The sequence below is a fragment of the Brienomyrus brachyistius genome, chromosome 16, assembly GCF_023856365.1.
Source record: "Brienomyrus brachyistius isolate T26 chromosome 16, BBRACH_0.4, whole genome shotgun sequence".
Classification (NCBI taxonomy): Eukaryota; Metazoa; Chordata; class Actinopteri; order Osteoglossiformes; family Mormyridae; genus Brienomyrus; species Brienomyrus brachyistius.
In genome coordinates, this window is record NC_064548.1 from 13,993,203 (window position 1) to 14,006,538 (window position 13,336).

The window sequence follows — 13,336 nt, forward strand, 5'->3', positions numbered from 1 at the left end:
TGTGAAATTTACATGGACTCCTCAGGGTTGTGGGATTTCCTCCTGGTTGTGTTCTGTCACCCCGTTAGATGAAATGGTGCCTGAAAATTGCCCAGAGTGTCCTAATGTGTGTCCACAGAAGATCTTGCTTCCCATTTAGGATGGTGCCCTGCCTTGTTCCCTGTGAGGCCTAGGATAGACTCACTCACTTAACAGTTACGGGATTAAATTGTTTAATTTTATTATGTAGTGCATAATATTATACTACATTACACTCAACAATCCAGGGCTAAACGCTTTAATTCCCTTTGGCTAAAGTGAAGCTTATGACTAATTTTATCCAAATGGATAAAAGAGCATGACGTTACAGCCCATAATTCTGCATCGGTGAACAGAATGGTAACTAAGCTGGCATAGTTCGGGGCGTTTAAGGACTTAAAGGGCACCCCTCAGTGCATCGGCGTTACGAATCTGTCATCCCTCTTCAGGTCCCCGGCCTGCAACTGAAATGTACACTGTTTAATGTGTCTGTTTAATGGAAGCTCTTCTGCAGGAGTGCAGTGAAACCCAAGACCACCCTCGGGGAGGATGGAAAGGCTGAGAGGGAAATGTTTAAGCTGATAAGACCTTATGAGACCTCAGCTTTGACATCCTGGTGTGTTTGTCTACATCTGAGCAAGTGCTTCACCTCACACAGGTGGAGAGTGATCGGCGAGATGAGCTCGTGTTCCGCAGCATCTCCTGGCCAAAGGAATGGGCAATTCTGCTCTTGTAGCCCAAAGACAGATCCTTCCAGTATATATAGTACAGAGTTCACGGGGGAAATGGGTAGATGGGTGGGAGGCAGTGCTAGGATGAAATCTATGTTGCGCTATGGACAGGCTTCACTGGTGAGAGACTGTGTATCATTTTCATATAAAAGCAGGTATTACAGAGGGGAAGAAAGAGATTATAATTTCTACTATTTTATTCGGGGTCCAAAACAAATGAACCAATAGCATTTAGCTAGCTGTATTTCATACACACACACACACACACACACACACACTACTGTGTTGGTGTGTGTGCATAATAAACCATAAATGTAATAAAAAGATATTAGCATCAAGCTAATTAAGTCAGGTAGCTAGTGCATTGCTTTGAGGGCAATCAACAGCCAGCCAGAATATTAAATATTGTGTGCAAAGTCGTCCAATTAGGCTATTCAGCATACAGTTTGATGTGTAGTACAAGACAAGGTCCGACAAGACTGGAATGTTCTGCAACAGCCATCCAGAATATTAGTATTGTGGAAAACGGCTTTAAATTGGGGTGCCTATCTCCCATTCACCTGATTCTGCAGACATTAAGCGCAGGCGAGCGCGTTTATGCATTTGAATAGAGGTGACATTCAGCGGGCGGCAGGATGAAAAGTGCCCCGTTGTTCACTTTTTATTGCACTGCTTTTCTCTTCCATCTGCTCTGTTAAATTAGTTCCACAAACAATTCTTTTTTTTTTTCGTTCCTGTCCGTCTCAGCCAGGAAACTGCACCACCTCCGGTATACAGCGATTAATGCGTTAACCATTGATTTTCACTTAAGGAACATCGAGGGGAATCTTATTAAAGCACACAGTACACAGATGGCTTAATGTAAGACGTGTATTTGCATTTACACCGAAACTATGCTCAGGTCAACGTTTAATAGCTGCACCAAAATTTCTGAGCTGTTAATAAATAGGCTGGCGAGTAAGAAGATAGTTACCAGTGTGACTGTACAAAGGGGACTGACAGCTGCTCTAGGCTGAAGTCTGCTCCCTAAAAGACAAGGCCAGTCCTGGCCTTTCGTGACTCCTACTGATCTATTAAAAGCTAACCCTGGCTCGGTCATAGGACATATGCTTTTGATATCTTGCCAGCAATCCTGGCTATTCATTTGACATTGGAGATCCATACTGTGGGCGTATGATCGGAAAGGTATGTGTATGGGATGCGGCAAATCGTTCTTAGATACAAGTCTAAAGAAATCACAAGCTAAAGTTACTGTACGAGAATTCCTTTGACTGGATTTTTTTCCTAAAGTATTTGGGACACCGTTTTAATTGGTCTATGAGAAAAAACAGCCCTGCCTCTATCTTTCTGCACATCTAAGATCAAACTGAATCCCGGATGTGTCTCCGTGGCAACATTCCTCCTTTAATGTGATGAAGGCCCACAAGGAGGAGGTGTAATGAAAGTTAAGAAACGCCCAGGTTTCATCGCAGTTATGAAGGTGAGGGTTGGACGCACTGCAGTCGGCGTGCAGTGAGCAGGTCAATGTGAGACAGTGATGGTGAGGATGGAATGGGCAGTTTTGGGGTTTAACAAACCGTGGAGAGGAACAAATGCAGAGGGTAGCCGTTTTGGCCTGGGGAAGAGAGGAGGTAATGAAACTGGGATGTGTGGTCTGGTATGTCCAGGCTAGGAGAGAATACAGAAGAATTTTATATCATTAATACAACAGTTTCAAATGAATGACCAGGGGCATCATGAGACTTTGGACCACCCCTGGAACCTCCACACCCTCCCTCCGTCACTGAACTTTACACGTTTCAGAAAGTGGAATCCAAGCATCCCCGATTCTCTCACTCTTAGCTGAGAGACTAAATCGGTACCTCACGTGCTGTGGTCTGTAGGCTTCCATGTTCAGTCCTTCATCATTCACTCTGCACTCCACAGCAAAGTTTTTCAGTCCGGTCCTCAGGGACCCACAGACAGTGCTACCAGGAGCTGGGTAGGGAGCGAAAATGTGGATTGTCTGGCAGTTAGCTTGGAGGGAGCAAAAACGTGGACTAACTGTGAGTCCCTGAGAACCGGATTGTGAAGCACTGCTCTACAGAGTTGAGGTGGAAAGAAGAGAGGATCCTTTGTCATCAGGCTATGTACTCTGACAACAGTACGTTCTGGCGAGAAAAATGCAAACGCTGTAGGTTTTATTGACTGATGTTAGAAGAAACAGCCTGATATAAGTGAACTATGCCATGTAAGTTAAAGTAGTATGCGGTATCTGGTGTTTATTTGATAAAAGAGCTTCCATACAGCTGAACAGACAGATTCTTTGAAGGGACCGGTAGTCCCATTAACCCACCCAGCGCTTGGCAGTTATATTGAGTGAGTGGACATTTGGCTAAATAACGAGCCCTACTGGCTGGATCTATGTGAGGTGAGCCCTTGGAGGATGGGGAAAGGCCCTTGTGATTTGTGTAACCGGTCTCGTTTGGGTCTTTGTTTACGGCCCGATCGCGCCAAGCGAGTCCAGTTAAAACATAGTCCCGGTTAAAGTCCGAGAGCTGATGCTCTCACTCTGCGTTGTGTATTTTTTTTGTTGTGTGTGGTGTGTGGGTGCGGGAGAGGGAGAGACGACACCGCGTGGCTTCCTCTGGACTCGGGATCCGACGTCCCTTTATTGGCACGTGTCTTTTCCTCTGGTAATGAAGAGCAAAGCATTAATTCCCCAGCAGCATGTAGCAGCTCAACATTCTCTTCCTCGAAGAGACAGGGAAAGAGGAAAATGAAAAAAAATATACATCAATATATAAAAAAAATAAAACAAACAAAACATACCTGGTAATGAAGAGCAAAGCATTAATTCCCCAGCAGCATGTAGCAGCTCAACATTCTGCCCATGTGCACCCCGACAATAAAAAGAAAAACACAAACCAACTGAAGTTCATACATTAAAATATTGCTTGATATATATTAATAATGATATGCTTAAACTTTTATTACAGGAATTTTATATAATAATAAAAGGATTATTTTCTATTTAATTGGGTTAATGAGAGAGCCATGTTACCTCTTCCTCGAAGAGACAGGGAAAGAGGAAGAGGAAACACGTCACGCCCCCTTTTTACCAGTGGGAGGCACCATGAAGCAGGGCCTTCTGGGAATTCTCCTTACTCCCTCTCCTATTCATTTTACCAGGATTTTAATAAATAAGGAATTTTGAGTAATTATACATACCAAAACAACTTTGTTACATTTGCATTGTTGGGTGTTTTTATTTTTATTTGCCCTTTTTGACACATCACATTCCCTCCCTGGAGGTAGTAGAGCGAGACCATTATAAAGAGCCAGAGAGAGACTGAGACAACATGAGAGAGAGAGAGAGAGAGAGACAGAGAGAGAGTGTGAATGGGGGAGAGTCTGAATCCACACAGCAATGAAAAAAACACTGAACTCTCCTGGCAGTTTCTCCATGGGCTCTCCCCATTTCTGTACTGCCGACCGGAATGAAAAGCTAGTACCACCACAGAAGCCAAAATGCTAATTTGCTCACCATTCTGGATGTGTGTCCATCTGTCTTCCATAACTGCTAATCCAGTAGAGGCCACAGTGAACCTGGAGCCCATCCCAAGCAGAGCAGGGGTAGGGGAATACCCTAGATGGAACCTTAGCGTGTCACAAGGCACACACTTACACCAGGGGGGATTTATTGACACCACTGCACTGAAAACAGATGGCCCAAAGGTGACCCAGGTGGGGAAGGAGAGTACGAATGCGAACTCCACACAGACACAATCGGGAGTTTGGAATCCACTGAATGTTTGGTCATACAATATATTTAAAATACATCTTATAACATGGTTATTCAATTGCCTGCTGTCTGTTTTTTCCCTTATATTTTTGTAGATTTACAAATAGGAGCATGTAGTGATCTATTCTGGAAATGACTGGTGATTCAAGTAGTAGAGTATAGTATATGATATATCTTTTTCTATAAAAGCCTATACAAGAAGTAAATGGATGTCATTTTTGTTTGAGTTAAGAGTATCCACTAATCATTGCTCTCTCTGCTCTTACTTCTGTACTGACCCAGTTCATCTGATATAATGCTTTGGATACAAAACGTCTGAATTAACTGCAGCAGCTACATCTAAGATGGAGGTGGGATTGTGGACATCTCTGGGAAGGGAAATGCGAGGAAACAATCCCATTGCTGCTTACCAAACATCTGGAAAAGGACATTTTCTATTATATTTTTAGTACTGTTGGTACTACTGGTCCAACTGTTATTACTACTATTGCTGCTAGTGTTAGTACTGCTATTACCACCAATCTTGCTACTGGTACTACTGTTACTACTACTGTTACTGCTACTGTTACTGCTAGTGTTACTACTGCTCTTACTACTACTGCTGTTACTCTTATTGCTACTGGTACTTGTCCTATTACTAGCATTGCTACTGTCACATGTACTTCCGCTATAATGGAAAACTCAAAATTATTCATGTGTAGGAACAGCAAAAAGCTTAATTTTGACTGGACCGGCCATTGAAGGAAACATACATGCTTGTGTCTTATGTCGTCTCTGCCGGGGATTGGCAGGTTCGGTAAAGCCCCGCCCACTGGATCTCGAGCAGGCGGGGGGGGGGGGGGGGGGGGGGGGGGGGGGGGGGGGTAAGAATCTAATGAAGAGCTGCAAACAGTAAAACTGTGTTTATGCAAATCCCCATCATAGCTATCCCTTAAGGATTTTTAATACCGTTCTCATTTTAACTAGTTACTTTAATTAGTGAAGACACAAGGTGGACCTAGAGAATGCAACACATATCCAGCATTATATACATCAGTTTTTGTAAAGCTGAACTATAAAGCAGACATAGCATGTAATCCAGATGTAAATCTCCTACACGATTAGATACCATGAGCTCATAAGATCTATGAATACATCCGTATCTGACATTGTCTCAGAAGACTAAATTTAAAATTCCGTACATTTATTGTATTTTGGGTTTACTGCTTTGTACACGTTAGGGATCCGTTATGAAGCACAGGGATTCTGCCGCAGGAAACATCTGTCAGAACCTGTGGGTTTTGCTTGATATTCAGAAATGACAGACTGCTATGTAAGTGTGTCAGAATCACAGAGGAACGCAAATAACATTTGTCAAGTGCTGCTGCAGTAGCGCCGGTAGCCAAGGCTCAGGTCCCGAGTCCTTTTCCTGCATGTGTGAATGGGGATTTTCCGGCCTCCCTTAAGCCTGTCCTTCAGATGAGTCCATCACCAGTGTAACCCTCCTCGCCTTAAGTGATCCCACTGTACGTGTACGTGTTCACCACAAGGCACAACTGCGATCTTTAATAGCAGGCCTTTTATTACCCGTGTATGAGTAGGAGGCCGATTATCTTCCCGTAATGAATATGAAATGCAATTCATATTCCCATTAGTGCACTGGTGCCTTATACTGTATATGATTAAGAATAACTCTGTATCCAACATCAATGGATTGTAATGTGCAGGTAAATAATCCACAAGATAAGAATTTTATATATACATACTAGGGCTGAACTATTTGGGGAAAATATCTAATCGCGATTTTTGTGACAGACATTGCATTTACGAGTCGATTTGCGATACGCATCATTACTACATGAGATACCATCAAAATATTGACTGGTCTATATTCTAATGCAAGAATGAGAATTTAAAGATGTGGTGTGTTAAGTTAAATAAAGTAATAATGAAAACAATTGCAGCAAAAAGAAAAGCAATAGCGATCTTGCAGATATTCAGCCTTTTTGTTTGCGCTAAGGTGTTATTAGTGTTAATAAAGGCAGCGAATCTAACACTCTCAACCAAAAAGCTGTAATGTTCATAACAGAGTGGCTGTTCTGTCCTGAAACCGTACGTAAAGCTGGACATTTTTAAATGCAGAATGCATTTTTATAAAATGTTGAATAAATAGAAGTAGTTTATTCGTGATTCCATATTTAGTTTCCGCTTAATCAATTCAGGTGAAACAAAAAACGTGCGTGTTCAGGGTTGCAAACTGTTGCAAACTCTTACGCATGTGATGTTACGGCAAATCTATATGATTCCATTCTGAACTTAAATTTAGCTGCATCAAAAACAAATGTAAAAAATCATTTGCAAACCCTACAGACTATTTACAAGGTAATAAAACTTTTACATACATGTAAATGTGTGCAGAACAGAGAACAGAAAATCTCCCTCCATGCAGTTCACCAAAGTTGCCAGCCCTGCATTTTATTTGAAATGAGAAGTAAAATGCAGTTTTTGACTGAAGCGATTTATCATTCTACTGCTTTGTTACTCGGACAAATACAAAACGAATGAATAAACATTATATGCGTCTCTTTTTGTATCTTTTCTAAATAAGAAGACCTTGTGCCCAAACCCAACTGTAATAGCGATTAAAGAGATTAAAATTCTTTTAGTTTTTATATTAAAATGAGGCTTTTATTTTATTACTGTTGTGGAATTAAGATTAATTTCACAAGATTTATCTTTGGAAATGCTTAAATTAATAAGCATAGAAACATATGACATAAACACGACTGTATTATGGGTTTTACGGCTTTTTGGGGGTCACCGCTGCTGTGAGGATTACTGACTGTCTCGTTGTTTTGAGGGGTTAGCGGTATGCTAATGCTATTGCCCATTAATAAAAAGCAAAAGGTATTAGGTATGTCGTCGCTGGTGTTTAAAAGGAGCTTGCAGGTTCTTTTGATGATAGGACCTTTCTGAAACAATCTCGGAACATGAAATAGGAAGGCAAAGCTCAGTAGCAGAATCAGTATTTTTTTTCTGCACCGTTAATGCAACATTTTCCTTGGGTTTCACGTGTTTGCTGTTTGTGGGCCTATAGGCAGTCTTCTTGGGCCACTTCTGATTGGTGAGCATGACTGGCACGCGAGATGCACGGCGCTTGTGATTGGTGAGAATAACTGTCACATAGGGAGCACAGCATGAATTTGTAAAATTATTTTCACAACAGTTTTAAACCCTGAGTCCGACGTGCTGTACAGTGTAATGCATATCCTAAATTGCAACCTTTGCAATTTGCTAATCGCGTTGTTTCAAATCCAGATTTCAGTTTGGAATTGATAAATCGTCCAGCCCTAACACACACACACACACACACTGGTCAAAAAAATTAAAGGAACTTTTTTTTCTCTTCTCATCTTTTCTGACTGTTTGTTCACTAGTTTTACATTTGGTTACGGTCAGGGTCAGTACTGGTAGCATGAGGCGATACCTGGACCCTACAGAGGTTGCACAGGTAGTCCAGCTCCTCCAGGATGGCGCATCAATACGTGCCATTGCCAGAAGGTTTGCTGTGTCTCCCAGCACAGTCTCAAGGGCATGGAGGAGATTCCAGGAGACAGGCAGTTACTCTAGGAGAGCTGGACAGGGCCGTAGAAGGTCCTAAACCCATCAGCAGGACCAGTATCTGCTCCTTTGTGGTAGGAGGATCAGGATAAGCTCTGCCAGAGCTCTACAGACCGACCTCTGGCAGGCCACTGGTGTGAATGTCTCCGACCAAACAACCAGAAACAGACTTCTGATGTCGCCAGGTTGCACCTCAGACTGTCCAGGAGCTCAGTGATGCCCTGGTCCAGATCTGGGAGGAGATCCCCCAGGACACCATCCGTGGTCTCATTAGGACCATGCCCTGACGTTGTCAGGCATGCATACACATGGGGGCCATATAGACTACTGAGCATGATTTTGATTTGCTGCAATGAAATTTCAGCAAAATGGACTAACCTGCTGCATCAGTTTTTCACTTTGATTTTCAAGGTACCATTGAATTCCGCCCTCTGTAGGTTGATCATTTTCATTTCCATCAAATGATGTGGCATCCTTTTGTTCCTAACACATTACCCAGTCCGTATCATATCAGTTTTTTTGAGCAGTGTATGATGTGCAAAAATTTGTTTAAGTCTGCAGGTGTTGTGTTACTCCTTTCCACCAAAAACACATACAGTTACACTGTTGCACTCAACTGATAGATTGTCCTATTTACAGTAGGTTAAGTATATCCATCCATCCATCCATCCCGCTTTCAGGTGTTCATCCAGTACAGGGTAATGGGAGGGTCTGGAGCCAGTTAAACAGGGCATATATTAAATATGAGTTTACATGAAGTCAGTAACCTGCTTATCTGTTGATGCAGCCTATATTGGGTGAATGGTTATGGACAGAGGCATAGTGGCGGAACAGGCGAGGCAGGTGACTGCCTAGGCCCCCCCCTGCTGGTCAGATTACATAGTACACTGCAGCGACAAATCTGCTTTATTTATGTATTCTGTTTTTCCACAGTAAAGTGAAAATAAAGGAATTGTGTTTATTAAATTCTCTTTGTTGATATTATTAATTTAGACTTCACGCTAAAATAATGCTGATAAATTTTACCATGTCAGGTGGGGTGCGTTGGAGGCCCCCATGGTGTTTGTTCCCTAGGGCCCCCAGTGTCTGTAGAATCGCCACTGGTCATGGAAGATGGATGTATTAATATAACAGATCTGCAATTGTTGTTCCGCTTCTAGGATCTGACTTCCTTTGTACCACCCACATCATCCCCGTGAAGAATGAGGAAGGGGCGGTGATGATGTTCATCCTAAACTTTGACTACGTGCTCGACGACGGGAGCAGTGACCAGCTGGAGCAGCTGAACCAGCCATCGCCAGGGCGACGTGAACTCAGTGAGTGCCGCCTCAGTGCTGCTGTGCCAAGCTCACACTCCCATGTGCTCGGCGGGCATACTTGATTTCAAAACCGTGCCCACGTTTGTCTTGGGGGCTCTTAAAACCAATTAAATCTGGATGAAAGTCTTCAAGGGGGTAATGGTGGCTTGCATTTAGTGTTCTCTCAAAGGAGCTGTAAGAGTGTGAGTTCACATCCTCACCCCAGCTGTGTGCATGTGAATTAGATTTTTCCAATTACAACTAAGTATTGTGATGGACTTTAGTCTGCTCCAGGATGAATCATGCCACACATCCTTACCCAATCCCAAGCAGAAGAATCGGATTCTCAGAAGACATGCCTGAGCAATATGCAGATTTGTACTGAAGGAACTGAAATTTTGGAATAAACAGATCAGTTGCACTGGCAATAGCTCGTCCTCGGTACCTGGGCTGATTAACTGCAAGATCGAGAAAATTAAATGTAATTACAGGAAGAAATTAGCTCAACCTTAGGTCTTTAATCATTTGTTTTCAGTGTAATTGCTTCCTAAGGTAAATGCAAGTGCAAACAATTCCTTTTGTAGAAAAGAGGCATATTTGTGACAAAAGAACTGTTTCGGGAATGGTGTTGGTTAATGCTTTGGTCAGGGAAATGACTCCGTTTGGTCAGCAGGTCAGACAATACACTGCTGTGGGAAGCAGAGCCATTTTAAAAGGAAATGTGATGCAGTATTTCTTCATTAAAGTGACTGGACTTTGTTAATGTGCCTTTAGACCCAAGCTAGGCACTTACCGTGTCCCTCACTCTCCTTGACGTGGCAGCGGTGTGGTCCAGAGTTCATCAGAACTTCTGCTTCCCAATCCTCACAAACCCATTTCCCCCCCCCTGCTTCCTTCTGGCGGATTGGTAACAAGGCCAAGTCCCTCCCCCGCCTCCCCAGTGGGGTCTGTGAGCTCCCATCTGTGTCCCCTACCCCTTCTGTTCCCCCTCCTGTACAACAGAACCCCCCCCCCCCACCCCAGAAGGTCCCTGCTTAGCTTTCTGTAGATTTTCCACAAAACACAGGTGATCGCAAAGCTACGTCTTAGCTCCAAAAACTGGACTCTCCATACTATTCATTATTTCCTGCAAGGTCAACTTCTCGCCGTCACACTCAACGTGAGTGTACCTTCAGCCTTGATAATTTTGCATGCAAGTAAAATGGATAGTCTAAGTTTGGAGGGCACTCACAGTACATATCTTGCTCTCAAATTGCCTAAATAACTGGAAGTGGGTGTTATACCCTCTTCAACGCTAGAATCTTTCTGACACGACTTTCTCCATAAATGCTGTGATCTGACACCAAATACTTTAAAAGATGTCGCATTCTTTTCACCTTCGAGGACAGCTCCTCGGATGACTGCTATTGGATGGCAAAACTTAACATGGTCTGGAGAACAGGTTCGGAAAAATCGAGGTGCAAAACGTTCCCAGGCTATAAGGGATTTTTGTTCCTGGCTGTGATGGTTTTATAAATGGTAGCAAGCAACAATCTGAAATATTTATTCCGCTGCATCTTTTTTTAATGCGGGACATTTTCAGCTATTCTCACTAGGATAAAAGCTGTTATGTAACTCAGAAAGCGAAGGGGTTTCCCCTGCCGTTTTTTTGCTCTCTCAGTTCACTTCTGCATCAGGCCAGCTGAACGCTGAGTGGAGTTCCCACTTTGCTGGGCATGAGTCAGCAGCGAGCGTGAGGCAGCGCTGGGCTGGCTTTCGGCCTATGCGGCCCTGCCATTAACAGAGGGTTTAGAGAACTGAAAGAGATAACCAATCAGATTGTAGAGGAGATGGGTTAAACCAGCTAGAAGAGGCGGGACCAACCAATCAGATGTCTTGGTGCCACCTCCAGTTTCAAGGGTCCAAGGGTCCAAGTAAGTGGGGTCCAGTGGACCCCTGGATTTCAATGCATCGATGTGCGACCTTTACTTGGCAACTCAATGGGGGTATATCTCAGTATTAATAAAGGCACTAGTGTGGGAAACACCGTGGAAACTCTGCACACTTTAGCTCCTGTTACAGAGCAGCACGGTGCAGCACAGAAGAGAATTATAAAGCCCAATGCAGTGACTCAACGCACAGTTTGCTTAACCTGCTACCACAGAACAACATGGCGCAGCACAACACGCTGCAGAGTGCAGGACGAATCCACATCCAGCACCCGTAGTGTGGGGAAACCTCTAATGAGAACGTGCTGTTAACACAGCTAATCAGAACTAATTGCTTGTCTCTGTGACAGAGGGATTTGCAGAGAGGAGAGGAGAAATTAGCACACTGGGAAGCAGATAAGCCCTGCCTGAGGCCCTGGGAATGTGCCGCACTGAGCACACTCAGGAGCAGAGACCCTTTGTTGTGAACCCCGCTCACACATTGGCTAAAACAGACCAGTAAAAACCTGCCTTTCACTTTCACTTTGGGATATACGCATTTGTAATGAGTGAGGGTATCGTTGTGTGATAACCCCACTGCCTCCCATTTCAAGACTGACAAAAAGGGAGCTGATGGCCACTGATTATAGAAGAAAAACACTGGGGCTGTTTGGTTGTCAGCAGATCCCTGCCATTAAACATTTTATTCCTACATACTTTGCTTAGCATGAAAGCTGCACATGATACATTTACTGAAGCAGCCCAGCCTAAGGAACAAACATTCAAGTCCCAAATATCCCAGCATATCACAGTACATATGTCCCAGCATTGTTGTACTTTATATTTGATGAGTTGCTTGTATTAATACTTCTAAAAAATCTCAAATCCAGTTTTAGTATTATAATGTCAGCACCTGCCCTTGTATAAAAAATTAAGTAAATAATGGGTTTGTGTAATTATGTGCAGCAAAGTAGTTAATTATATATATATATATATATATATATATATATATATATATATATATATATACATATATATTTTGCCCGTCAGCTGTTTCTTACTTGCAGATCTTATTCAAGTTAATATGAAGAGAGAGCTGGTCGGTCACGTTCGGAAAAATCCAGATGGTTCTTAATGGCATATGCCTGTTTCGCGTCACTTCATGGTGGCTGCATTGTGAATTGAACTATTAAAAAAAGCATATTAGATCCTTAGTATATTGTCCACAGCAACACGACTGCTGAGAATGTCGCACTTTCATTGCAGCTGCAGTCTTACGGCAAAATGAGTCATGCAACATTACAGGCATCTTAGTTTCCTGGCGCAGAAGACTTGCTACGTAGCTGCTATCTGGGAAATCACCCCTTTTCACTTTGAAGACTCAACTAGGGCTAGCAGGAGTCTTTCGACACGAGGCGTTACAGTTTAGCGATAAATTAGCTTTGTATGCTAAGGGGGCACGAGCACACATAATTAAAATGGGCATGCTACTGCATCCGGCACCCAGACATAAAGTGGAAAATAGCGATGAAATGTGTGAAATCGGTGGGTCTGCTGTTTGGAAAAGGTTCGGAAAATGACAAGGAAACTTCGGCTAAACTGTGGCTAATAAACGGTGACTAGAAGGTATAGAAACGTCCCTCTATCTATTCAGACTCTGGGCTCATTCCCCAAAATGCATTCTCATGTCTTTTTTCTTCCCCCGCGGCGTGTTAAGAGACACTTGCTTCGTGATGTATTGCGGGAAACATCTTCCTGTCGTGGCTAATGAGCACACGGTGGAGCGATAGCTCTCTGTGAGTCCGCAGGCAGCTTTACAGATGCCTTCGGTGCTTAACGTGCAACTGTACAGGGGTCGGGTATCCCTGAAGCATTTATTTTGCCTTGAGTTTCGGTTCTGCAGTTTTGCCTGGGCTGGTGATCTCTCTCACTAGTTCTTAGTACTTAGCCCACATTGACTCTAGGAAATGTCTGCAGTTTGTTTCAGAATCAATGTTA

At 43.1% G+C, this 13,336-nt stretch overlaps 1 protein-coding gene across 3 annotated transcripts in view; it reads left to right on the forward strand.

Moving 5' to 3' along the window:
- The window catches only part of kcnh7 (potassium channel, voltage gated eag related subfamily H, member 7), a 71,382-nt gene that overhangs the window by 22,293 nt on the left and 35,753 nt on the right, over window positions 1–13,336 (forward strand). For all 3 annotated transcript variants that reach the window (XM_048978514.1, XM_048978515.1, XM_048978516.1), the window contains exon 3: window positions 9,294–9,449. In XM_048978514.1, the coding sequence (XP_048834471.1) occupies window positions 9,294–9,449 (156 nt within the window). The remainder of the gene's footprint in view (window positions 1–9,293; window positions 9,450–13,336) is intronic.